Genomic DNA, 27,376 nt, shown 5'->3' with positions numbered 1-27,376 from the left:
GGCACTAGACACCAGGGAACTGTATAGGGGAGGGAGGATGGCCACTAGACACCAGGGAACTGTATAGGGGAAGAAGGAGGCCCACTAGACACCAGAGAACTGTATAGGGGAGGGAAGAGGGCCACTAGACACCAGGAACTGTATAGGGGAGGGAGGAGGGCCACTAGACACCAGGGAACTGTATAGGGGAGGGAGGATGGCCACTAGACACCAGGGAACTGTATAGGGGAGGTTGGAGGGCCACTAGACACCAGGGAACTGTATAGGGGAGGGAGGATGGCCACTAGACACCAGGGAACTGTATAGGGGAGGCTGGAGGGCCACTAGACACCAGGGAACTGTATAGGGGAGGGAGGAGGGCCACTAGACACCAGGGAACTGTATAGGGGAGGGAGGAGGGCCACTAGACACCAGGGAGCTGTATAGGGGAGGGAGGAGGGCCACTAGACACCAGGGAACTGTATAGGGGAGGGAGGATGGCCACTAGACACCAGGGAACTGTATAGGGGAGGGAGGAGGGCCACTAGACACCAGGGAACTGTATAGGGGAGGGAGGATGGCCACTAGACACCAGGGAACTGTATAAGGGAGGGAGGTGGCCAGTAGACATTGAAGTTGGCCCATGTCTTGGTCTTAGTGTTCAATTTCGTCCCACTTTGTATTTCAGTTTGACACCCCTGCCCTAGAGAGTAACAGCAGTGCTAGAGAATAATGTTGGCACACAATATATTGACACTTTGGGTATAATTTTGACATTCTTCACTTGAGTTATTTTGATGGGACAGAAAATTTACAGTTATATAAGCTTCACCCCAACTACTTTACACTGTATCAAAGTGCCATAACTTAGTGTTGTCCCATGAATAGAAAAATGTCAGAGGTACTCACTTTTGTGAAATACTGTTTAAACCTTATTGTGCTTGAGGAAGGGGTCATGGGAGCCCCAAACAAACTGGTGCAGCCACACTCCTGATCAGTTGTTTTGTTGGAACACTTGGTGTCTGTGCATCATAGTGAGTATTGTTGGACATATTTTTCAAAAAAAAATCTTAGCTGTGGCTTTGTTCTTTTTAGAGTTAAAGTGGATCCAAGATAAACTTTTACTCATTGCATAATTGTGCCCCTTACATAGAGTGACCAGATTTTTGTGGGTCCAACCTGGGACGGGGAGGGGCGGGGGGGTTGGGGGCGCAGTGAGTGGGGAGGACTGAGGAGCGCGCAGCGCCGAAGACTGGGGGGGGCTGCGGCGCGGCGAAAAATGGGCGTGGACACGACATTGTATGGGCGGGGCTAACGTAATGATGTAACAGCGAGGCATAAGAAAGCAGTGTTTACGCCATGATGTGGACAAACGAGACTTTGCATCATGGGTGTGCAGAAACTGTGTGATGCTAATAGTATACCATAACCACAAAGCAGCAAACATAGCCATCTATGACCATTAAATAATAAATGCAGTAACAGTTACCCCGGACACCAGAAAATAAACGCAATAGGCAACATGTCAGCACAAAATAAACGCAATTCGGGCAACATGTCAGTATAAAATAAATGCAATGCGGGCAACATGTCAGTATAAAATAAATGCAATGCGGGCAACATGTCAGTACAAAATAAATGCAATGCGGGCAAACATGTCAGTACAAAATAAACGCAATGCGGGCAGCATGTCAGTACAAAATAAACGCAATGCGGGCAAACATTTCACCAGAAAATAAATGCAATGCGGGCAAACATGTCAATACAAAATAAACGCAATACTGGCAAACATGTCAGTACAAAATTAACGCAATGCGGGCAAACATTTCACCAGAAAATAAACGCAATGCGGGCAAACATGTTAGTACAAAATAAACGCAATGCGGGCAACATGTCAGTACAAAATTAACGCAATGCGGGCAAACATTTCACCAGAAAAGAAACGCAATGCAAGCAAACATTTCACCAGAAAAAAAACGCAATGCGGACAAACATTTCACCTGGAAAAAAAACGCAATGCGGGAAAACATTTCCCCAGAAAAGAAACGCAATGCGGGCAAACATTTCACCAGAAAATTAACGCAATGCAAGCAAACATTTCACCAGAAAAGAAACGCAATGCGGGCAAACATTTCACCTGGAAAAAAACGCAATGCGGGCAAACATTTCACCTGGGAAAAAAAACGCAATGCGGGCAAACATTTCACCTGGAAAAGAAACGCAATGCGGGCAAACATTTCACCAGAAAAGAAACACAATGCGGGCAAACATGTCACCAGAAAAGAAACGCAATGCGGGCAAACATTTCACCTGGAAAAGAAAGCATTTACTCACCTGGCAGAAGCCTCCGGCCTATGGCGCGCTGCTCCCGGGACCTCCTTCCTCCTCCTGCAGAGTTCCGCGCTGACAGGGCTACAGCAAGATGGCCCCGAAGCCCTGTACTGGAGACACAAATAGTCTCCAGTACAGGGCTCCGGCAGCCATCTTGCCGTAGCCCTGCTCGCCTGCCGGTGTCGGAACACCGGAAGACAGTCAGGCTGGAGTGGGGCTGCGGGCAATGAACTGACACGGCGTCTATAGACGCCGCTGCCAGTTCATGAGTATAGAGTGGCCAGAGTCCCGGGACCTCATGCAGCCTGGGACAGCGGACCCCGCATCCCGGGCAATCCGGGACGTCTGGTCACTCTACCTTACATATAGTTTATAGGGCATTCCTCAAGCCAAATACTTTTTTTTTTGTTTGTTTTAATACCCTAATTCCCTATAAACTAAACAAGCCTCGCCCACAGCTCCTCCAGCGCCTAGGCATTCTGAGTCCCATGTAGCAAGTGCTCATGGGAGCTCAGTCTGTGGAGGAGGAGGCTTTTCCCGAAGGAGGAGGCATTACCAACCAGAGATTTCTGAGGCAAAGGGGGTGGAGAGGGGAGGAGAGGGGAGGGAAGTTTTCACAGGAGGAGGGCTGGAGATGCAGAACAGCTTGCCTGTCTGTAATGTGACAAGCAGAGTATGGCTGCTCTCGTATCACAGGAAGAAATAATCATACACTGTTGAAGCTGTTTGCAGCTAGATTTAATGTGTAAACTATCTAAACTTTAGATAAGATACTGTATATCTAAACAATTAGATAATCTAAACAATTAGAGATTTCATTGGTCAATGATATGATTATAGTCCCGGCAAGTATGCGAGTTGTAGGCAGAGGAGTATCTAGGGAAAACCACGCCTATGGCTAACACTAAAATCTGCACTGGGGAACCATCTAAAACAAATGTAAGGTCTAGTTTCAGTTATATTGGTTGTATTCAAGCTCAAGTAAAGCATGGCCTTTAAAAATTAAGTATGGCAATAGGTCAGCCTGTATATATCCCCAAGTCATTGTAATCACCAGTTCTGTATTTTGTACCAGTGTCCATATATGTACTGTATATCATTTTCTGTATCATTGTTTATCCCTTGTTGTTTTTTCCTACTTTGTTCAGCACCATAGAATATGTTGACGCTTTATAAATGAATAATAATATTGACAATTAGGGAGCTTTTCCCCCCCGAATAATGTATCCAGGCAGTAGAATCCTCCAGATAAAAAAGTAGACTCTACACAGTATATGGAGAATGTGAAGGATGCCATGGAGCAGCGCCCCCAGTATGAGGCACCCATGGCCCATGCCATGCCTGCACCCCTGTCGATACGCCAAGCTATAAGCTAAACAGTTTAATGTGTTACATAGCTTTTATTGTATACTTTAAGTACAACACATTATATATGCATTGTATATTGAACATGATGGTATACCTGCTGTTGGAACGTATAAAAAATCTATTTTTTTTTTTTAAGTTTTTGTGACATACTGATGTATGTTTGGAACAAGTCTAAGGCTATTTTAAGTTTTTTTTTAATAATTTGAGTATGAGTATAGAAAGTGTGACAGCCGTGTTCAGGTAAATGACCTGTTGGTATTTTTAGCACTGGGTGTAACGCAGGGGGCGGGACTCCCCAGCTTAGTAAACATTCCAAAAATGGTGTGAAACCCCCAACAGCCAATCATGTTCTGTATTTCCTCATTATTCTCATTTTTGGGATTCTTTGTAAAGGGCAATACCAAATATTGACTTCAAGCGGAACTCCAGATAAATTGATTTTTTTTATGTTGCTCTCTGAGTCTAAGTTATTAACATTCCTGCCAAGAATTAACTCCAGTAATGGGACAGAAAACCATATAAAAACTCCTTATAACCAGAGTGTCTGAAGAAGACCATACAGACTCCATGCAGATAGTGTCCAGAGAAGACTGTGTAAACTCCATGCAGATAGTGTCCAGAGAGGATCCTTCAAACTCCATGCAGATAGTGTCCAGAGAGGATCATACAAACTCCATGCAGCTAGAGTCCAGGGAGGACCATACAAACTCCATGCAGATAGTGTCCAGGGAGGACCATACAAACTCCATGCAGATAGCATCCATGGAGGATCATACAAACTCCATGCAGATAGTGTTCAGGGAGGATCATACAAACTCCATGCAGATAGTGTTCAGGGAGGGCCATGCAAACTCCATGCAGATAGTGTTCAGGGAGGATCATACAAACTCCATGCAGATAGTATCCATGGAGGATCATACAGACTCCATGCAGATAGTGTCCAGGGAGGACCATACAAACTCCATGCAGATAGTGTCCATGGAGGATCATACAAACTTCATGCAGATAGTGTCCAGGGAGGACCATACCAACTCCATGCAGATAGTGTCCATGGAGGATCATGCAAACTCCATGCAGATAGTATCCAAGGAGGATCATACAAACTCCATGCAAATAGTGTCCAGGGAGGACCATACAAACTCCGTGCAGATAGTGTCCAGACAAAGAAATGCAGCACTGCAAGGTGTGTATTATAGCCACTCATGCACCCATATTCTATTTTGGTGGGGAAACAAGAAAATCATTCTGATCACTTTACATTTTTCTTTTTTGGTATTGTGATTTGATATTTTATGTCCATGTTTTTTGTATGTGTGTCTTAACATGCTAAAACGCATTGATTTTTATTTACCCCATCCTTCCAGATTGTCAGCTCCTGGGACAATGGGCGGAAGCTCGACAGTTTCCTGCTTCAAAGCAGTCCTCGTTTTAGGAAATGTGATAATTGGGGTAAGCAGAAAAAAAACAATATCTTTCATTTTCTCTTCATGAGTAAGGGATTTCAGGCAATATAGGCTGCAGTCTAAGGGCAGCAAAGTTTGGACAGGAGGCGGGGGCAAAAATGGCGCTATCATTTAAATACTACTAGCAACTATTTCTGCTTGCATTCACTCTGAGAGGGGAGTTGTTTCTTGAGGCATTATTTTAACGCTTTAATCTCTGAGAGAGAATAATTGATGTCAAAACACACACTGACTGACAAGTCTAGACCCATTATGTGGCACTATGGTGTGGTACCTGAGGGACACAGGCAGCACTGAGCATGGCTGTGGCTCTCATCTCTTGCTGATTGCAGAGGCACCGATATACTCACCCATGGACACAGCACAGCAAGGCAGGCTTGGGGGCGGGGCATGAACAGGAACAGGACATATAGGGGGAGGCACAGTCTTCATACAATCAGCTGCACAGGATGTGGGGAGGGAGGAGGAAACCAGGATATTATATGGAGGAGGCGGGACATGGGACTTCAGGATGTTCCCACCCAAATCGGGACTGTTGGGAGGCATGTCCTAGGGCGGAGCAATGAGACTCACGCAATGTAGGAAGGCGCCGCTTGACACATGGGTACCTTTTCCATGGGGGACTTAAAGGGGCGCTACAGAGAAAAATTGTAAAATTTAAAATATGTGCAAACATATACAAATAAGAAGTACATTTTGTCCAGAGTAAAATGAGCCATAAATTACTTTTCTCCTATGTTGCTGTCACTTACAGTAGGTAGTAGAAATCTGACAGAAGTGACAGGCTTTGGACTAGTCCATCTCTTTAGAGGGGATTCCCAGGGATTTATTTATTTTCAAAAGCACTTGGTGAATGGCAGTTGCTCCGTCCAATTGCCCAAAAACTGTGTACCGACCAGGGAAGCTGGCCAGCATCATTGTTTAAGTCCTTTTCAAGGAATATCTTTATCAAGAATAAAAGCCTTGCTGAGAATCCCCTATGAGGAGATGGACTAGCCCAAAACCTGTCGCTTCTGTCAGATTTCTACTACCTACTGTAAGTGACAGCAACATAGGAGAAAAGTAATTTATGGTTCATTTTACTCCGGACAAAACGTACTTCTCATTTGTATATGTTTGCACATATTTAAAATTTTTCACTGTAGTGCCCCTTTAACTGCGGACTTGTTGGGCAGCGGTCACAAGTGCTTTTTGGCTGCAATTCCATGCAGGCAAAAGGCAGAGTTTGTAACACCAAATACATGCGACGGGGTACAAGCACCCCTGACGGCCACAGAGAAAGATGCGGGGCACACAGGGCCGGATTTAGGCCATGGCCTAGGGCACCACAGGAGGAAGGGCACCAAAGCAGCAAGCTAAACTGGTGCAGCATCTGCAAGCTTGCAAATGCTGCCATGCAGGGAGATCAGGTGAGCGCCTGACTGCGGTACTCTGCTGCCAGCTGCCTGTGCATTGTGGGGTAGGGGGTCATCTGGCTACCTATACTGGAGGGAAGGGAAGGGGTCATTTCGCTACCTATACTGAAGATGGCGGGGGGGGGGGGCTGGTGACAGTGGCCTTGGGCTGTAAAAAGTACAAATCTGGCCTTGGGGACACAGGAGGAAAAGTACCAGCGGTCAGGTGAGCCTGCAACACTCGCCACGGTGCCAGGGGTACATAATTTGCATGGAGGAGACAGGCCGGAGGTCCGTCGGTCGTCGGAAAATCAAACACTGCTACCACCGCGCACCCAACCGAGCCCTTTCAAGCACTATCTTTTCAGCTTGCCGGATTGATTGTTTCGATAGATTTCGGCCAGAAACGTATCGTAATACTGATTGTGCGGCCACGTTGCGATGCCGATCTCTGCCATGTTCGACCATTATTATCAAAATGATGCCCCAAATCAAGTAATGTATGGGCATCTTAATGGCTGGTACACACAAAGCAATTTCCCGTCAGATGGACAGGTCGAAACAATAATTTACCACACATCCAATCTGCTCCTGATAGAGATCGGGATCAATTTTCAGACCAGTACTGGACAACTTTGATCACGTTCTCAAACGAGAGCAGATCGGACATGTTGGAGATTATTGATGTGACCAGCCTTCAAAGGAATCAGGGGTGTGAAGCTAAATATCCATCACCTTCCAGTATATGGTAAGCCAAGCGACCACGGTACTTTCCGCGGAGTCATCGGGGATCTTATAGAGTTGGTCTGCCGTGACGGTTGTTTTCACCAAACACCATTTGCCTCATAGTGGGCACCTACCACATTGCAAGGTCACGGAAACGATTGCTCAAAAAATCACCGGTTTTCAAAAAAAAAATTGTGTAGTAGGTATGGGCCTTGAAACCATGGAAACTGCTATATTTATTTCCTTTTAAACAATACCAGTATCCTGGCAGTCCTGTTGATCTTTCTGGTCAGTAGAGTCTAAGTCTTTTGGCAAGTAAACGGACCGGATCCTGATCGGATCCTGATCAGAACCGTACAGTTCCGATCCGGATCCGGTCCATTTGTATCAGGCATGCATCAGGCTGCCATCCAGATCCGTGGGCAAAAACAGCGAAATTTAAAAAAAAAAAAGTTTGGGGTCAGCAGAAGGTACACCTGGTGCACCTGTAGAATCAGGTTCCTCCGCTGTAAGCCTTCCCTCCACCTCTGACATTCTGCCAAACAGCTCCAGCACGTCTGTCACTGCTGCTCCACTCCAGACATGCTTGGCCCATGTGTCCCCATCCGAAATGGCCGCTTGGATACGCATAGGAAGTGGGGTAGAACTTCAGGTATTTGTAGGCAGTGTGTTCTGTGCCTTCCGTTCCCCATTGGTTTCTGTGTTCCTGATGGTGCTGTCAGGCTCAGGTCCGGCTCCGGTCCGGGTGCGTCGGCTGGAGATCCGGACCCAAAAAATAGCGCATGTTGGAAAAGAGTCCGGAGTCCGGATCCGATCCGGCTCCGTACTGTACGGAACGGACACATGTGAACGTCCGCATAGCCTTTACATTGCTATGCGGAACGTACGTTCTGTTTGTACAGTATGCGGTCCGGATCAGATCCGGAAAATCCGGATAGCTAACGCTAATGTGAATCGGGCCTAAATCACACACCTGAAACAAGCATGTAGCTAATCTCATCAGATTTGTCATAGACATCTGATCTGCTGCATGCTTGTTCAGGGTCTATGGCTTAAAGTATTAGAGGCAGAGGATCAGCAGGACAGCCAGGCAATGTGCATAATTTAAAGGATACCTTAGTTTCAAAACGGCGGTCCTGATGCCCACTGCTCCCTCCATCCCCCACTGTTACCTTGCAAAGGCCGCCCGAAGCTACTTCAGGGTCGGCAAGCAGTGTGCAGGCGCTGCCTGGCGTCACATGTCCTTGGTCGCTCACCCGTGGGTGGGCGTGCACTGCACATGGCACAATGTAGTTGTGACGTCATGACTACTAATGGCCCGTACTCACGGGCTGCAGAAGTGGCCTGTCGCCAGCACACGTGAGCGTGCTAGCGACAGGCCGGCGACAGCTTCTCTCCACGTCCCTCCGCGTACACACGCGGAAGAGGGACCAGCGGCGAGACGGAAGCTGTCGCCGACGTTCCTCCTCCCCCCGCCGGAAGCTCTATTTACCTCTATGGAGGTTGCTGTCGCTAGTCCGCGTACTCACGCGGACTAGCGACAGTTGCGGCGGAGGTGCGGCGGCGACTGTTGCCATGCGATTGAAACTTTCAATCGCATGGCGACAAGAGCGACGGGCGACAGTTCGGGGTGCGCGCGCATGCAACGGCCCATACTCACGGGCGACCTGTCGCCGCAACACGCGCGCGCCGCGTGTTGAGGCGACAAAAGTCCCTCGTGAGTATGGGCCATTAGTGTGCATGTGCAGAGCGCTCCCGGCCACGGGTGAGCGACCAAGTGAATCAGCACTAAACTCTGCACTCAGTTATGCAGAACTGCAGTTGTTTTTGTTGTAGAGATGACAGACAAGTGTGAACGTTAAATATGTCTGGCCTTGGCCTCTAATAACAGAGGGAAAGTGAACCAAAAATAAAAATCATAATTTGTCTCATGCCCATCTTTGTACCCCCAGCTTGCTGGCCTCGCCCTGACGGCTGAGTGCATCTATTTCGTATCGGATCCGGACAGCATCCGCCCATTACTGGAAGCCTTGCCGAACACCGACCTCTTTGCCGCGGCCTGGATCGGCATCTTCACCGGCTTTGCTTTCTTTGCGGTGTCCATCCTGGGGATTATTGGCATCATAAAAGTCCACAGGAGAATGTTAATGGCGGTAAAGGAGATTTTTTGTTGTTGTTGTTGGGTGCGGGGAGAGGTACATGTCATCCTTACATTAGGAGTAGCCAATGAGATTTGAGACTGGTATTCATGACATAATTCCACCAAAAAGTTTTGGCTTTGAAGGAAGTGGAGAAGTGTTTAAAAGTTTTCAGGTTTTTATTTTTGTTGGTGTTCTAACTGCATACCTCCCAACTTTTTGAGACAGAAGAAAGAGGGACATTTTAAAGTAATCCTCTAAGGGGGAAAAAAGTGCCCCACAGAGGTACTTGCCTTGAGAGGGGAAAGCCTCCAGATTCTAATGAGGCTGGCAGCCACCAAAAGGTGCATGGCAATATTTACTAAACCTCGCTCTTGCGCAGGCACAGTACAAGTTTTCCCTCCGGCACCAGTGAATATACTGTGGCCAAGCCCAATTGGTGTAAGTCGCCTGCACAGAGATCATGGTCGGCTATTTCTGCCTGAGCCAGAGGTGAAGCTTGTACTGCGCCTGCACAGGATCAAGGATTGCTGAATATCGCCACGCGCTGAATCCCCTACTTTGCCTTCGCGCCCGCCAACAAGCTAGTTGGTGGATTTGAGGGTCTGCCAATGCTGGATCCCCAAATCTGAAGAGGACCAGGAAAGTTTTGTTAGGATCCAGGGGCTTCCCCCTCCCGAGGCAAGTACCCCATAGGGACATTTTCTTCCTTACAGGTTTACTTTATCAACACTTGCCACGCCTCTAACCACGCCCCCACCACGCCCCAAGTCACACATATCGCTAAGAATTCAGAAGCAAAAGCTAGTTTTATCATTCAGACCACACTGGTCCATTCTATCATCCTTAGTTTTCCTTCATATTAACATTGGAAAATTAGAATTCTATCAATTTAAATGACTGGAATAAAGTTTAGTCAGGTAAACACACTTTTCAGTAGAAAAATACATATATTTACAAAATGTGTACATAACTGACAGAGGGACAAATGAGGAAGAAACAGGGACAGATGGATTTGGTTCTCAAAGAGGGACTGTCCCTCTGAAAATCAGACAATTGGGAGCTATATCTAACTGGAGCAATTTCCTCTTTGTGGCCCGGTGCACACCAAAGCCCGCTAGCAGATCCGCAAAATGCTATCAGATTTTTAAACGCTTTTTTTTTATTTTTCTGAGGCGTTTTGCTAGCATTTTGTGCATTGCTGCTGCGGATTTCAGTGTAGTACATTTCATGTATTGTTACAGTAAAGCTGTTACTGAACAGCTTCTGTAACAAAACCGCCTGGCAAACCGCTCTGATCTAGCGTTTTTCAGAGTGGTTTGCGTTTTTCCCATACTTAACATTGAGGCAGAAACGCCTCCGCAATCCAAAATCAGCAGCAGCCCGGGAGTATGCGTTTCAGCAAAACGCCTCCCGCTCTGGTGTGACCCACCCCATTGAGATACATTGACCAAGCGTATTCGCAGACGCAAGCGGCTGCAGAAACGTTCAAAAAACCGCTCGGTGTGACCCAGCCCTGTGTGCAGAGCAGAGATTGCGGTTGGGTGGTATCTGGAAGGGGGAAGAGGTACAGGGCTGAAACATTGTAAAGGGGTCTGTAGGTTGCTGCCTTTTTCTGGCTTTCACCAAAGTGAAAAATATGGTTCTGTAGTCACACAGAAGACGTTGTATTGGCTTGGAAGGAAATTTTAAATCATTTGGTAATTGTAATGTAGAGTCATTACATTTTCTTTTTTAAGTAAAACCTCAGATTACTCTCATTGTCAGGACTGTGCTGGTGAAACCGCCGTCTTTACATGTAGTACAGCGCTGCGATCAGCAGCAGCGCTGTACTGGGGACTGCCGTGTGACACAGCTGTCCCCCTGGGGGACAAGAGAGCGATTGGCTCTCATAGGCTGAAGACTATGACAGCCGATCGCCTGATTGGCCGGCTGGGGGAAGGGAGGGGTTTTCTAAAAATAAATAAATAAATAGTACAAAATATTTTTAAAAAACAAACACCTGGGGGGCGATCAGACCCCACCAACAGACAGCTCTGCTGGTGGGGAGAAGGGGGTGGGGGGGATCACTCGTCTGCTGTGTTGTGCGGCCCTGCAGCTTGGCCTTAAAGCTGCAGTGGCCATTTTAGTAATAATTAGCCTGGTCTTTAGGGGGGTTTACCACTGTGGTCATCAAGTGGTTAAGGAACAAGAATGTTCACATTTAATAAAATCGCATGCATACATTAATTTATAAACTTCTGTTTGTTGATATTTTATTTTAGTACATAATCCTGATGTTTATCGTGTTCTGCTTCGAAACCGCCTCTGCGATTACAGCAGCGACGCACAGGGACTATGTAAGTATTATTTTAGACTCCTCGGGGGCGGGGCTTGCACTTCCTTTGAATTTCATTTTTTTAAGTATTTCATTAAATTAGAAAGATAAGGAGAGGTAATTCATAACATTGGTTTTGTATATCGGCACCATCTCTCTTTATATGTCTTAACCCATGATTTATCCTCTATTGGGGTCTATTCATGGAGCAACATTAAGGCCTCTTTCCCACCAGGACGTTGCGTTTTAGGGGACGTTATAGGTCCCATAACGTGCCCCTAAGGCAACGCCTGGTGGTGTTGGAGGCGGACGCTACCTAGAGCCGCGTTACGCAGCTCTTGGTGCGCCTTTTTTATGCTATGGGATGCGGAGACCCCATGATCCGCATCACGTGGTCCCGCCAGCCAATCGCTGCACAGAGCGGCCGCTCCAGAAAGTAAACACTGCACGTCACTGAGTGCAGTGAATATTAATTAGCCATGTGGCCGGGGGAGACCTCCTCCTCCAACATCACTGAGCATGTGCAAGCAGTCTAACGCTGCTTAGCCCAGTATAACGTACAGCCTACAGCACTTTGTTTGAACATGCTGCGTTACAATGTAACGCAACGTGGGCACTTTGAACAGCCCATTGATTTTTCATTGCTGTGCAGTGGGCTGCGTTACAGGCTGCTCTAACGTCTTACTGTGAAAGCAGCCTAAAGGACAACTGTAGCAAAAATATGTAAAATACATATATACAAAATGTACTTTTTTCCCAGAGTAAAATGTGCCGTAAATTACTTTTATCCTATGTCCCTGTCAGCAGGTAGTGGAAATCTCACACATCTGACAGGTTTTAGACTAGTCTATCTCATCACGGGGGATTCTCAGTTATTTCTTGATTTACAAAAGGACTTCCTGAATGGCAGTTGCTCAGTCCAACTAGCAAAAGAGTTTACAAATGAATAGGGAAGTTGACTGGTATCTTTGTATAGATCCATCCTAAGAAGTGATTTTGATACATATAAGGATAATACTGATAGTGATGCTCAAATACCCCTTTTTAAAATTCGAGTTTGGTCGAATTCGAATAGTAAATTATTCGAGGTCAGTCGAATATTCGAGTCGAATAATTTTTACTATTCGATTCGACCTCGGACTTCGAGCTCACTATTCGAGTCGGTATTCGAGCTAACTATTCGAGCTGACTATTCGAATTGGCCTTAAATAGCTTCCAACACTTGTTTTGAGGGTGAATGATGCAAGAAACCTCTTTTTTTCCAAGTAACAACAGCAAGTGATTATGTGGGGATGTTCCTTTAAAAAAAAATGTGGAAAGAGAAGTTGTGTCCTTAATTTTGTTCAGTAGTGTTACTGTATATACTTGTTCTTCTTCTTCTTTATCTTTCTTCTTCTTCTTCTCGATCTTCTTCTTCTATATCTTCTTCTTCTTCTTCTATATCTTCTTCTTCTTCTTCTTCTTCTTCTTCTTCATCTTCTTCATCTTCTTCTTCTTCTTCATCTTCTTCTTCTTCATCTTCTTCATCTTCTTCTTCTTTTTCATCTTCTTCTTCATCATCTTCTTCATCTTCTTCTTCATCTTCTTCTTCTTCTTCATCTTCATCTTCTCCTTCCTTTTCAATATCGTCTTCTTCTTCTTCACGTATTTCTCTTTTCAATTTTTTTTTTAAAGAAATGCAGCTATTTTTGAGCGTAACAAATAGCTGGTGGGCGCACGCATGTTGGAAGCGCCATTGTATGTGCTCCCTGGCAGTGGAAACACAAAGACAGCAGGAGGTAAATTCAGCAGCAGGAGGAGGAGGATGAGTGTGTGGCAGCAGGCAGTCAATGAGGCAGGCAGCTCGCCGTGACATAATAGCCCTGGTACCTAGCGGTGATACCAGGGCTGTAAATAAACACAACAGGAGGTCCCAGACAGCGGTCGTGCAGCCCACATTGTGTCCAATACACAACTGGGACAACACAGTTTTCAACCCGGGCACCTCAGAAAAATTAAACCTTTTTTTTTTTTTTTAATGGTTTGTTTGGTTTTGGTTTTGCAACCAATATAGCTATTGTTTGACGTAATAGCTGGTGGCAGAGTGGCAGCAGAAGTTAATTCTGTGTACCCTGGCAGTGGGAAACACAGACAGACAGCAGCAGCAGGAGGAGGAATGGAGGAGTAGGCGAGCAGCTATTGTTTGACGTAATAGCTGGTGGCAGAGTGGCAGCAGAAGGTAAATCATCTGTGTACCCTGGCAGTGGGAAACACAGACAGGCAGCAGCAGCAGCAGGAGGAGGAATGGAGGAGTAGGCGAGCAGCTATTGTTTGACGTAATAGCTGGTGGCAGAGTGGCAGCAGAAGGTAAATCATCTGTGTACCCTGGCAGTGGGAAACACAGACAGACAGCAGCAGCAGCAGCAGGAGGAGGTATGGAGGAGCAGTGTGAGTGTGGCAGCAGGTAGGCAGCGTGACATAATAGCCCTGGTACCTAGCGGTGATACCAGGGCTGTAAATAAACACAACAGGAGGTCCCAGACAGCGGTCGTGCAGCCCACATTGTGTCCAATACACAACTGGGACAACACAGTTTTCAACCCGGGCACCTCAGAAAAATTAAACCTTTTTTTTTTTTTTATGGTTTTTTGGTTTTTGGTTTTGCAACCAATATAGCTATTGTTTGACGTAATAGCTGGTGGCAGAGTGGCAGCAGAAGGTAATTCTGTGTACCCTGGCAGTGGGAAACACAGACAGACAGCAGCAGCAGGAGGAGGAATGGAGGAGTAGGCGAGCAGCTATTGTTTGACGTAATAGCTGGTGGCAGAGTGGCAGCAGAAGGTAAATCATCTGTGTACCCTGGCAGTGGGAAACACAGACAGACAGCAGCAGCAGCAGCAGGAGGAGGTATGGAGGAGCAGTGTGAGTGTGGCAGCAGGTAGGCAGCGTGACATAATAGCCCTGGTACCTAGCGGTGATACCAGGGCTGTAAATAAACACAACAGGAGGTCCCAGACAGCGGTCGTGCAGCCCACATTGTGTCCAATACACAACTGGGACAACACAGTTTTCAACCCGGGCACCTCAGAAAAATTAAACCTTTTTTTTTTTTTTATGGTTTTTTGGTTTTTGGTTTTGCAACCAATATAGCTATTGTTTGACGTAATAGCTGGTGGCAGAGTGGCAGCAGAAGTTAATTCTGTGTACCCTGGCAGTGGGAAACACAGACAGACAGCAGCAGCAGGAGGAGGAATGGAGGAGTAGGCGAGCAGCTATTGTTTGACGTAATAGCTGGTGGCAGAGTGGCAGCAGAAGGTAAATCATCTGTGTACCCTGGCAGTGGGAAACACAGACAGACAGCAGCAGCAGGAGGAGGAATGGAGGAGTAGGCGAGCAGCTATTGTTTGACGTAATAGCTGGTGGCAGAGTGGCAGCAGAAGGTAAATCATCTGTGTACCCTGGCAGTGGGAAACACAGACAGACAGCAGCAGCAGCAGCAGGAGGAGGTATGGAGGAGCAGTGTGAGTGTGGCAGCAGGTAGGCAGCGTGACATAATAGCCCTGGTACCTAGCGGTGATACCAGGGCTGTAAATAAACACAACAGGAGGTCCCAGACAGCGGTCGTGCAGCCCACATTGTGTCCAATACACAACTGGGACAACACAGTTTTCAACCCGGGCACCTCAGAAAAATTAAACCTTTTTTTTTTTTTTAGGGTTTTTTGGTTTTTGGTTTTGCAACCAATATAGCTATTGTTTGACGTAATAGCTGGTGGCAGAGTGGCAGCAGAAGAAGGTAATTCTGTGTACCCTGGCAGTGGGAAACACAGACAGACAGCAGAAGGGCAGTACACAGCAGCCCACTGTAGGTGTAAAATGTGTGGCTGCAGGCGACGTAATAGTCAAAGTGAACCAGGCTGGCTTAGTGAGCAGGAGCCAGGAGGTGGTAAAGGGTGGTAAGGCACATTAACGATGGTTCCGGCAGCCAGTTCATGTCCCCCTCTCGCCGACAACAGGGGCCAGGAACTCGCCTTCCACCCACGCCTGGTTCATCTTGAGAAACGTCAGTCTGTCCACAGACTTGTGAGACAGACGTGAGCGTTTCTCGGTGACCACGCCACCAGCTGCACTGAAGCAGCGCTCGGACAGCACGCTGGAAGGGGGGCAGGACAGCACTTCCAGGGCGTACTGCGCCAGCTCGCTCCAGATCTCCATGCGCTTGACCCAATACTCCATGGGATCAACAGGGGCATCGCTGTCAAGCCCGCTGTACGACCCCATGTAGTCAGCCACCATGCGGGTCAGGCGCTGGCTGTGACCGGAGGAGGATGCTGCTGCATGCATCTCCTCTCTAGTCACTGCTGCCGGAGCCTCTACAGTCCTGTAGAGCTCGTGGCTGAGAGACAGCAGGTCTGTGGGGCGCTTGCTGCTGCTGGATGCAGGCACCTGCTGCTGCCTCTGTGCTGGCTGCTGGACAGTGGGGGTGGAAGGCTGGGGGAAGGCTTCCTCCAAGCGCTCAACAAGGGCCTGCTGCAAGCTCCTTATTTGTTGCGCTGGGTCTCCTCCTGCAGGCGGCAGGAACTGGCTCAACTTCCCCTTGAGGCGTGGGTCCAACATCATGCTGATCCAGATGTCCTCCCTCTGCTTCATCTGGATCACCCTGGGGTCCCTGCGCAGGCACGTCAGCATGTGCGCTGCCATTGGGAAGAGGCGGGCCACGTCTGCTGGCACATCGACGTCAGTGCTGTCCTCATCCTCCTCCTCTGCCGCCTCATCCTCTCTCCACCCCCGCACCAACTCAGCTGCGCTGTGCTGATCCCCCTCATCAGCAGCCAGGTCAGGGACCTCCACCAAGTCCTCCTCCTCCTCCCCCTCAGAGGTGGACTGCGCAGCTGGTTGCCGCTCCTGCTGGTCCAAGGCTGCCGCTCCCTGTTCCAGCAAAGCATCGAGGGCCCTGTTCAGCAGAGAAACCAGGGGCACCCACTCGCAGACCATAGCATGGTCCCTGCTCACCATGTTTGTGGCCTGCAGGAAGGGAGCCAGCACTAAGCACACCTGCTGCATGTGCCTCCAGTCATCATCGGGGACGATGGACGGGAAGTTGCTGGTCTTGTCCCTTCTCTGAGCTGCGGAAACAGTGGCCAGGGCAAGGTACTGTTTGACAGCGCGCCTCTGTTCAACCAGACGCTCCAACATCGCCAGGGTGGAGTTCCAGCGAGTCGGAACGTCAAGGATCAGCCGATGGCGTGGCAGATCCAGCTCCTTTTGCACGTCTTCCAGGCTCGCACAGGCTGCAGCCGAGCGCCGGAAGTGACGCACAACATTCCTTGCCGTTTCCAGCAGTTCGCCCATCCCCTGGTAGGTGCGCAGGAACTTCTGCACCACCAGGTTCAGCACGTGGGCAAGACAGGGGATGTGGGTCAGGTTTCCCCTGTCTATTGCGGCAACCAGATTGGCCCCATTGTCGGCCACCACCTCTCCGACTCTGAGGCCTCTGGGGGTCAGCCAAATCCTCTCCTGCTCCTGGAGTTTGGCCAACACATGGGTTGCCGTCAGCTTGGTCTTCCCAAGGCTGACCAAGTGCAGCAGCGCTTGGCAGTGGCGGGCCTTCACGCTGCTGCTGAGGCGGGGGGTTTGGCCAGGTGTGCCGGAGGATGGCAGAGGATCGGAGGAACCTGCTGCAGTTCCCCTGAGCCTGCGGGGTGGCACCACCCACTGTGTTGCTGCTGCTGCTGTGCCCGCTGCTGCTCTCCCATCCTCACCCCCTTCCACCAAGCTGACCCAGTGGACAGTGAAGGACAGGTAGCGGCCTGTCCCGAAGCGGCTGCTCCAGGAGTCCATGGTGACGTGGACCCTTTCACCAACCGCGTGCTCCAGCCCTCGCTCCACATTGGCCATCACAAAGCGGTGCAGTGCAGGAATGGCCTTGCGGGCAAAGAAGTGTCTGCTGGGGAGCTGCCAGTCTGGGGCTGCGCAAGCAAGCAGCGCACGAATGTCGCTCCCCTCCTGCACGAGCGTGTACGGCAGGAGTTGGGAGCACATGGCCCGTGCCAGCAAGCCGTTCAGCTGCCGCACGCGATGGCTGCTGGGAGGCAGAGCCCTAACCACCCCCTGGAAGGACTCGCTCAAAAGGCTCTGGCGTGGCCTTTTGCTGACACGGGAATCAGCAGACACAGCAGAGGAGGCCACTGAGGACTGGCTGCCAGAACAGGCCTCAGTGTCGGCGGCAGGAGTTGCAGAGGGGGGAGGAGCAGTGCGTTTCCGCACTCCTGCTGGTGCTGCTGGAGGAGCAGGAGGGCGGGTGGCTGCTGTTGCTGCTGCTGCTGCTGAAGGCTGTGCAGTGATGGGTGTGGTGCCACTGCCAGCAGCAGATGCCTTCAGCCTCTGGAACTCCTCATGCTGGTGGAAATGTTTAGCCGCAAGGTGGTTGATGAGCGAGCTGGTGCTGAACTTTAAGGGGTCTGCACCTCTGCTCAACTTCCGCTGACAGTGGTTGCAAGTGGCGTACTTGCTGTACACAGTGGGCATGGTGAAAAACCGCCAGATTGGTGACAGAAACTTCCCCCTACGGCATGGAAGCGCTGCTGCCTGTCTCCCTGTGGTGGTTGGGGGGGGGGCTTGGGTGCGGCTGGGGGTGGTACTGGCTGATGCTGCTGCTGCTGCTGCTGAGCCTGAGACACCAGCAGGCTGTGGGACGCTGCCAATGCTTGCAATGATGCGCCTCCTTGCAAGGCCCACAAGCGCATCCTCCTCCTCCTCCTCAGAGCTGCTGAGGACGACATCCCCTGGAGGTGGTGGCACCCAGTCTCTGTCTGTCACCGGGTCATCATCATCCTCCCCCTCCTGAAACATGTCCTGCTGGGATGAGGACCCCCCAAACTCCTCTCCTGATGCATGGATGGGCTGCTTGACTGTCGCCACAGTCTTGCTGTCCAATCCCTCATCCCCCAAAGTGCCCATCAGCATCTCCTCCTCAAGATCGCCAACAACAGCAGACAATTTACTCATGATGCCTGGGGTCAAAAGACTGCTGAATGACAGGTCGGCGAGTGACGGTGAACTGGCCTCCTCCCCAGACCCTGCTGGGCGGCTGCTGCGAACAGGGGTGGTGGTGGTGGTGAGGGTGGAGGCCTCGGATGCAGAGCTGATGGCGGGCTGCTCATCCTCCGTCATGAGTTGCACCACAGTGTCTGCATCCTTTTCCTCAATGGGACGTTTCCGACCCGGCTGGAGGAAAATGGGAGCAGGTGCTACACGCTGCTGCTGCTGTGTCTCTGCAGCGTGAGTTGCAGATGCTCCTGCTGGGCGGCGCCCAAGGCGTCCACGGCCAGTGGCTATGGGAGGAATGTTAGCCACTGACGCTGCTGCTGCTGCTGCGGAACTGTGCATGGTGGCGCGCCCGCGGCCGCGGCTTGCCACAATGCTGCTCCCTCTCCTCCTGATTCCCTTGCTGACCTTCCCCTTGCCCAAACCGCGCTGGCTGCCACTTCCAGACATCTTAAATGTTTTGGGCGTATAGACAAAAGTTTTGTAAAAGGGCGGGTGAAAAGTGGGGTACTTTAATGGAGTGGGTTGGTTGGTGAGGTGACTGAGTGAGTGTCCCCTAGTACAGTAAGTAAGTAGTAACAGTCAGGAAGTACAACTAGCAGTTACAATAATCAGTAGTAATCACAAGTAAATTTAGTGTGTGTACACTCAGACAGTGAGTGCACGCACGCAGGAGCTAGTAGCCTATGAACACAGTGACTGAGTGTCCTAGACTCCTAGTACAGTAAGAGTAAGTAGTAACAGTAAGTAGAACTAACTAATTACAATAATCAATCAGCGATCAGAAGGAAATGGAGTGTGGGTGTGTGTACACTCAGACAGTGAGTGCACGCACGCAGGAGCTAGTAGCCTATGAACACAGTGACTGAGTGTCCTAGACTCCTAGTACAGTAAGAGTAAGTAGTAACAGTAAGTAGAACTAACTAATTACAATAATCAATCAGCGATCAGAAGGAAATGGAGTGTGGGTGTGTGTACACTCAGACAGTGAGTGCACGCACGCAGGAGCTAGTAGCCTATGAACACAGTGACTGAGTGTCCTAGACTCCTAGTACAGTAAGAGTAAGTAGTAACAGTAAGTAGAACTAACTAATTACAATAATCAATCAGCGATCAGAAGGAAATGGAGTGTGGGTGTGTGTACACTCAGACAGTGAGTGCACGCACGCAGGAGCTAGTAGCCTATGAACACAGTGACTGAGTGTCCTAGACTCCTAGTACAGTAAGAGTAAGTAGTAACAGTAAGTAGAACTAACTAATTACAATAATCAATCAGCGATCAGAAGGAAATGGAGTGTGGGTGTGTGTACACTCAGACAGTGAGTGCACGCACGCAGGAGCTAGTAGCCTATGAACACAGTGACTGAGTGTCCTAGACTCCTAGTACAGTAAGAGTAAGTAGTAACAGTAAGTACAACTAACTAATTACAATAATCAATCAGCGATCAGAAGGAAATGGAGTGTGGGTGTGTGTACACTCAGACAGTGAGTGCACGCACGCAGGAGCTAGTAGCCTATGAACACAGTGACTGAGTGTCCTAGACTCCTAGTACAGTAAGAGTAAGTAGTAACAGTAAGTAGAACTAACTAATTACAATAATCAATCAGCGATCAGAAGGAAATGGAGTGTGGGTGTGTGTACACTCAGACAGTGAGTGCACGCACGCAGGAGCTAGTAGCCTATGAACACAGTGACTGAGTGTCCTAGACTCCTAGTACAGTAAGAGTAAGTAGTAACAGTAAGTAGAACTAACTAATTACAATAATCAATCAGCGATCAGAAGGAAATGGAGTGTGGGTGTGTGTACACTCAGACAGTGAGTGCACGCACGCAGGAGCTAGTAGCCTATGAACACAGTGACTGAGTGTCCTAGACTCCTAGTACAGTAAGAGTAAGTAGTAACAGTAAGTAGAACTAACTAATTACAATAATCAATCAGCGATCAGAAGGAAATGGAGTGTGGGTGTGTGTACACTCAGACAGTGAGTGCACGCACGCAGGAGCTAGTAGCCTATGAACACAGTGACTGAGTGTCCTAGACTCCTAGTACAGTAAGAGTAAGTAGTAACAGTAAGTAGAACTAACTAATTACAATAATCAATCAGCGATCAGAAGGAAATGGAGTGTGGGTGTGTGTACACTCAGACAGTGAGTGCATGCACGCAGGAGCTAGTAGCCTATGAACACAGTGACTGAGTGTCCTAGACTCCTAGTACAGTAAGAGTAAGTAGTAACAGTAAGTAGAACTAACTAATTACAATAATCAATCAGCGATCAGAAGGAAATGGAGTGTGGGTGTGTGTACACTCAGACAGTGAGTGCACGCACGCAGGAGCTAGTAGCCTATGAACACAGTGACTGAGTGTCCTAGACTCCTAGTACAGTAAGAGTAAGTAGTAACAGTAAGTAGAACTAACTAATTACAATAATCAATCAGCGATCAGAAGGAAATGGAGTGTGGGTGTGTGTACACTCAGACAGTGAGTGCACGCACGCAGGAGCTAGTAGCCTATGAACACAGTGACTGAGTGTCCTAGACTCCTAGTACAGTAAGAGTAAGTAGTAACAGTAAGTAGAACTAACTAATTACAATAATCAATCAGCGATCAGAAGGAAATGGAGTGTGGGTGTGTGTACACTCAGACAGTGAGTGCACGCACGCAGGAGCTAGTAGCCTATGAACACAGTGACTGAGTGTCCTAGACTCCTAGTACAGTAAGAGTAAGTAGTAACAGTAAGTAGAACTAACTAATTACAATAATCAATCAGCGATCAGAAGGAAATGGAGTGTGGGTGTGTGTACACTCAGACAGTGAGTGCACGCACGCAGGAGCTAGTAGCCTATGAACACAGTGACTGAGTGTCCTAGACTCCTAGTACAGTAAGAGTAAGTAGTAACAGTAAGTAGAACTAACTAATTACAATAATCAATCAGCGATCAGAAGGAAATGGAGTGTGGGTGTGTGTACACTCAGACAGTGAGTGCACGCACGCAGGAGCTAGTAGCCTATGAACACAGTGACTGAGTGTCCTAGACTCCTAGTACAGTAAGAGTAAGTAGTAACAGTAAGTAGAACTAACTAATTACAATAATCAATCAGCGATCAGAAGGAAATGGAGTGTGGGTGTGTGTACACTCAGACAGTGAGTGCACGCACGCAGGAGCTAGTAGCCTATGAACACAGTGACTGAGTGTCCTAGACTCCTAGTACAGTAAGAGTAAGTAGTAACAGTAAGTAGAACTAACTAATTACAATAATCAATCAGCGATCAGAAGGAAATGGAGTGTGGGTGTGTGTACACTCAGACAGTGAGTGCACGCACGCAGGAGCTAGTAGCCTATGAACACAGTGACTGAGTGTCCTAGACTCCTAGTACAGTAAGAGTAAGTAGTAACAGTAAGTAGAACTAACTAATTACAATAATCAATCAGCGATCAGAAGGAAATGGAGTGTGGGTGTGTGTACACTCAGACAGTGAGTGCACGCACGCAGGAGCTAGTAGCCTATGAACACAGTGACTGAGTGTCCTAGACTCCTAGTACAGTAAGAGTAAGTAGTAACAGTAAGTAGAACTAACTAATTACAATAATCAATCAGCGATCAGAAGGAAATGGAGTGTGGGTGTGTGTACACTCAGACAGTGAGTGCACGCACGCAGGAGCTAGTAGCCTATGAACACAGTGACTGAGTGTCCTAGACTCCTAGTACAGTAAGAGTAAGTAGTAACAGTAAGTAGAACTAACTAATTACAATAATCAATCAGCGATCAGAAGGAAATGGAGTGTGGGTGTGTGTACACTCAGACAGTGAGTGCACGCACGCAGGAGCTAGTAGCCTATGAACACAGTGACTGAGTGTCCTAGACTCCTAGTACAGTAAGAGTAAGTAGTAACAGTAAGTAGAACTAACTAATTACAATAATCAATCAGCGATCAGAAGGAAATGGAGTGTGGGTGTGTGTACACTCAGACAGTGAGTGCACGCACGCAGGAGCTAGTAGCCTATGAACACAGTGACTGAGTGTCCTAGACTCCTAGTACAGTAAGAGTAAGTAGTAACAGTAAGTAGAACTAACTAATTACAATAATCAATCAGCGATCAGAAGGAAATGGAGTGTGGGTGTGTGTACACTCAGACAGTGAGTGCACGCACGCAGGAGCTAGTAGCCTATGGACAGTGACTGAGTGTCCTAGACTCCTAGTACAGTAATAGTAAGTAGTAACAGTAAGTAGAACTAACTAATTACAATAATCAATCAGCGATCAGAAGGAAATGGAGTGTGGGTGTGTGTACACTCAGACAGTGAGTGCACGCACGCAGGAGCTAGTAGCCTATGAACACAGTGACTGAGTGTCCTAGACTCCTAGTACAGTAAGAGTAAGTAGTAACAGTAAGTAGAACTAACTAATTACAATAATCAATCAGCGATCAGAAGGAAATGGAGTGTGGGTGTGTGTACACTCAGACAGTGAGTGCACGCACGCAGGAGCTAGTAGCCTATGAACACAGTGACTGAGTGTCCTAGACTCCTAGTACAGTAAGAGTAAGTAGTAACAGTAAGTAGAACTAACTAATTACGATAATCAATCAGCGATCAGAAGGAAATAGAGTGTGTGTTGTGTGTGTACACTCAGACAGTGAGTGCAGTGTGCACACGCAGGAGCTAGTAGCCTATATGAACAGTGACAGTGAGTGTCCCTACGGGTACAGTAAGAGTAAGTAGTAAGTAAGTACAACTAACTAACAATAATCTATCAGTAATCAGAAGGAAATAGAGTGTGTGTACACACAGACAGTGAGTGAGTGCACACACGCAGGAGCTAGCTAGTAGCCTATAAACAGTGACAGTCAGTGAGTGTCCTACTCCTAGTACAGTATAACTACAATACTATTAGTAAAGGACAGCAGAAATACTGGTATAGATGAGAGAAATAAACAGAGGACAGCTGCCCACAGAGGCAAGGCCCCCCTGAGGCCTAAACCTGTAAGCTTGCAGCAGCTGCCTGTCTCTAATGTAACACACAAGCTACTAACTAAAATACAATGTCTATCTAACTAACAACAATATAGGTGTATATGGCAGGTGTAGGTGAGCAAAAACGCTAGGTAAATGATCACAATAGAGCACTTGCTAAGCCAAAGCACAAAGGAGCAACTCTCTCTCTGTACAAGTCTCAGGCAAGCATGGAGAAACGGAACATGGCGGCCGCTATTTATAGGGTAGGGGCTGGCCAGGGTCCCCCTCTGTGATTGGCTGCCGTCAGAGGGCCTGGGAGCCCTCTGATTGGCTCTAAGGACATCAATCTGGGCTATGACGCTATTCGAGCTCGGTACCGAGCTCGAATAGCGCCGAGTTGCTCGAATAGCTCGAATAGTGAATGGGCTATTCGAGTGTACTCGGATAGCCCATTCGAATAGCTCCAGCTATTCGGAGCTCGAATACCGAGCTCGAATAGCTGAAAAAGAGCTCGAATATTCGAGCTACTCGAATATTCGAGCTCTGCTGAGCACCACTGAATACTGATAATCGCACATAAGGAGATGGACTAGTCCATCAGATCTGTTAGCTTTTTATCACCTACTGTAAGTGACAGCAAAAATAAGAAAAAGTAACATTTTTCTCTGGGAGAAATGTAAATGTTATAGGTCTGTATTTTAAATCTTACAATTGTTCATGACGGTGGTATTTTAAAGTGATTCCAAGGTGAGAGGGATATGGAGGCTGCCATATTTATTTTCTTTCAAGCAATACCAGTTCCCTGGCTGTCCTGCTGATCTTCAGCCTCTAATGCTTTTAGCCATAGACCCTGAACAAGCATGCAGCAGATCAGGTGTTTCTGACATTATTGTCAGATCTGACAAGATTAGCAGCATGCTTGTTTCTGGTGTGATTCAGACACTACTGCAGCCAAATAAATGTTGGTATTGTTTAAAATGAAACAGATATGGCAGCCTCCATACCCCTCTTACCTTGGGGTCACTTTAAAATTGCTGCGCACAGGCAGGACACAGCGATTATATCATTACATATGCCAGTTACATAACCTGGATTGTACAATTAGCGCAACCTGTGTTAGCTACGTGGCATGCTTAACACTAGCAAAACACATGTTACCGTGGTGACTCGGTTTGCACTAATTGCACAGCATGCTCTATGTTACTGACATAAGTGATGATAAAATTCCTGTTGGCTGCCTGTGCACAGCAATTTTAATATTGTTTTGGGAATTGACCCCATTATCTGTTTTATCTTTTGAATTATTTCTGCATAGATATCAGTTTGTCTCATTACTTATAGCTGAGCTAAAAAGTGTATAAAAAGGAAGTCGCGTCAGACACTAGAGAGAGAAGCGTCCACGCCGGAGCGCACGGGAGGTATGTAGCTGCCGCTGCCCGCCTCCTGCACACATATGGTTATTGAATCTAGAGGGGAGCGCAGAGGGGAGAGCCCGAGGTGAGGGAGGGGGGGGGGACCGAGTGTGACTATAGCTTTCCCCTCATGGTGCGACCCCTCCAGCCCCCCAAAACGGCCCTGAGCGGGTTCCGGGGGGGGGGGGGGGGGGGATGGGGCGCCGCTTAAAATTTCTGCAGGGGGCTCCGGTGGGTCTTAGTTACGCCCCTAATCACGGCCGTTTTCGCGTGCATCTTCGCGTTTTCACTCGATCGCGAATTTGCACATTTCGCATGTTAACTATAACGTTTAAGTGCGAAAATTCACGTTCGCGTGAAACCGCGCAATTGCACACGCAAATTTGCAAACGCGAAAATGTGCGCGAAATCGCCCGTGATATGAGTTATTACGGTTTACTAAATCAAGCCCAAAGTGTTAAAATGTATTGGGAAACTAATTTTAATATTAAAGAGAACCTTTACTGAATCTAACTTAATGATTGAAATTGCTTATACTTAAATATGAATTTATAAACTATCTTGTCAGTGGTTGCCCATTGTAAAATCTTTCCTCCCTCTGTTTTACATTCTTAAAGGACATTCGAGGTGAAAATAAACAAATGAAATAAACAATTGTTTCCATCCTCCTTCTCCTAAAAATGACCTTTTTAGGTATCGCACCGTTTTATTTTGTATTTAAATCTAGTTTGTAAGTTTTCACTGTTTCATTGTCTCTGCTCAATGACACCTTCATTGAAGTATGCCAGAGCTGAAATCTATGAATTATTGACCCTTTTTATCTCTTTCCTGCTCTCAGAAGCCATTTACTGACAGGAAAGTGTTTTATGGCTGTAATTACTTATCAGTGAAGGTTACGCTATAGTCTGGCCCAGTCCGACCCCGCCACAAACTGTCACTTGCATACCTGATATTTAACTCTTTCAGGCAGAGAAAGAAAAAAGGAACACAGCCTAGTTATTAGTGTGCTTTGAACTGTACATACACATGTCTATCTCATCATGTCACCTCGGTTATATTTATCACAGGTTGTCCTTTAAATTTATCTTTACTGCTGGCAAGGTGTATGATCACTGGGAGGGCGGGGGTTACACACCATTTTACAGTAATATATGCAATATATACATATAGGAAGGCTTCATGATGCTGAAACCAGGTCAATGACCATAAAAGTGGGTATCCCAAATAATGTATTACTTTCTACTGTGTTGTTGTAGTGACTCTTTAAAGAGAACCAGAGACGAAGCACCCTCATGTATTTTATTACATTTATCAGTGGGAACATGACAGTAAACGCCTACCCTGCTTTTTAGTTTCATTCTTATCTGCTTAATTAGTCTATTATCAGCTGTGATAAGAATCCCCGACTGGCTCAGTCTAGGTTTGACCTGGAATCATTATAGCTGAGTCACTCTTCTGTGGAGTCTTTTCAAGCCCAAGCCTGCCACCTCCTGGCTCAGATTTCCTGCTTTGCATACAAAGAGCTGTGATGACATGAGAGGGGCTGCTGCTGCTGCTGAAAGAGAATCTCTGAAACAGACAAGTGTGGCTGCAAGCCTGCAATATGATCTGTGTGCTCTGTGTGCACTCTGTCTGCATAGATACTGATGATGAATGCAGTTTCATTCCTATGAGAGACACTTCCTACAGGCAGCTGCACATCATACCAAAATGAAAGCACAAAGCCTAAATAGCAGCCTAGTCTCATATAGCCTAGACAGCACATCCAGAACAACTCATAACCCGGAAGCAGAAGGAATATGAGCCGGCGGCCATATTTGATTTTTCCTGGAGCAATAATGGATAAAAACACTAAAAAAGGCCCACCAGAGCGGCAAAATTATAAGGTAGAGCATTTATTCTTTAAAAGCTATCGACTGATATGTTTATTTTGTGTGAAACGTTAATCTCTGGTTCCCTTTAAAGAGAATTTGTGACTTTATGAAATTAAAAAAAATGATACTTACCTAAGGAGGGTGAAGCCTCTGGATCCTAATGAGGATTTCCCTGTCCTCCTCAACCACCCAGATCCAGCGCTGGAATCCCAGAACAATCAATAACAATACTAATAATAATAACAGTGGTTTGCATCAGTAGTGTAGCTAAGGAGCTTGAGGCCCTGGTGCGAGTTTTACATGGAGCTCCAATCACTTTATTGCACTCTAAAAGCCATTTGCAGTGTCAACAAAGTGTAATCAGATTAAGGAAACAGTTTGTTAAAGTG

At 47.5% G+C, this 27,376-nt stretch overlaps 1 protein-coding gene across 1 annotated transcript in view; it reads left to right on the top strand.

Annotated features, from left to right (window-relative positions):
• Positions 1–27,376, top strand: part of LOC137545120 (uroplakin-1b-like) — a 52,501-nt gene that overhangs the window by 8,147 nt on the left and 16,978 nt on the right. Inside the window, exons 2-4 of the mRNA XM_068266230.1 lie at positions 5,043–5,127; positions 9,214–9,414; positions 11,664–11,738. Coding sequence (XP_068122331.1) covers positions 5,062–5,127; positions 9,214–9,414; positions 11,664–11,738 — 342 coding nt within the window. The 5' untranslated portion in view covers positions 5,043–5,061. The remainder of the gene's footprint in view (positions 1–5,042; positions 5,128–9,213; positions 9,415–11,663; positions 11,739–27,376) is intronic.

Source organism: Hyperolius riggenbachi, chromosome 2, assembly GCF_040937935.1.
Source record: "Hyperolius riggenbachi isolate aHypRig1 chromosome 2, aHypRig1.pri, whole genome shotgun sequence".
Classification (NCBI taxonomy): domain Eukaryota; kingdom Metazoa; phylum Chordata; class Amphibia; order Anura; family Hyperoliidae; genus Hyperolius; species Hyperolius riggenbachi.
Note: the sequence above shows the minus strand (reverse complement) of the source record. Positions and strands in the feature narration are given on the sequence as shown.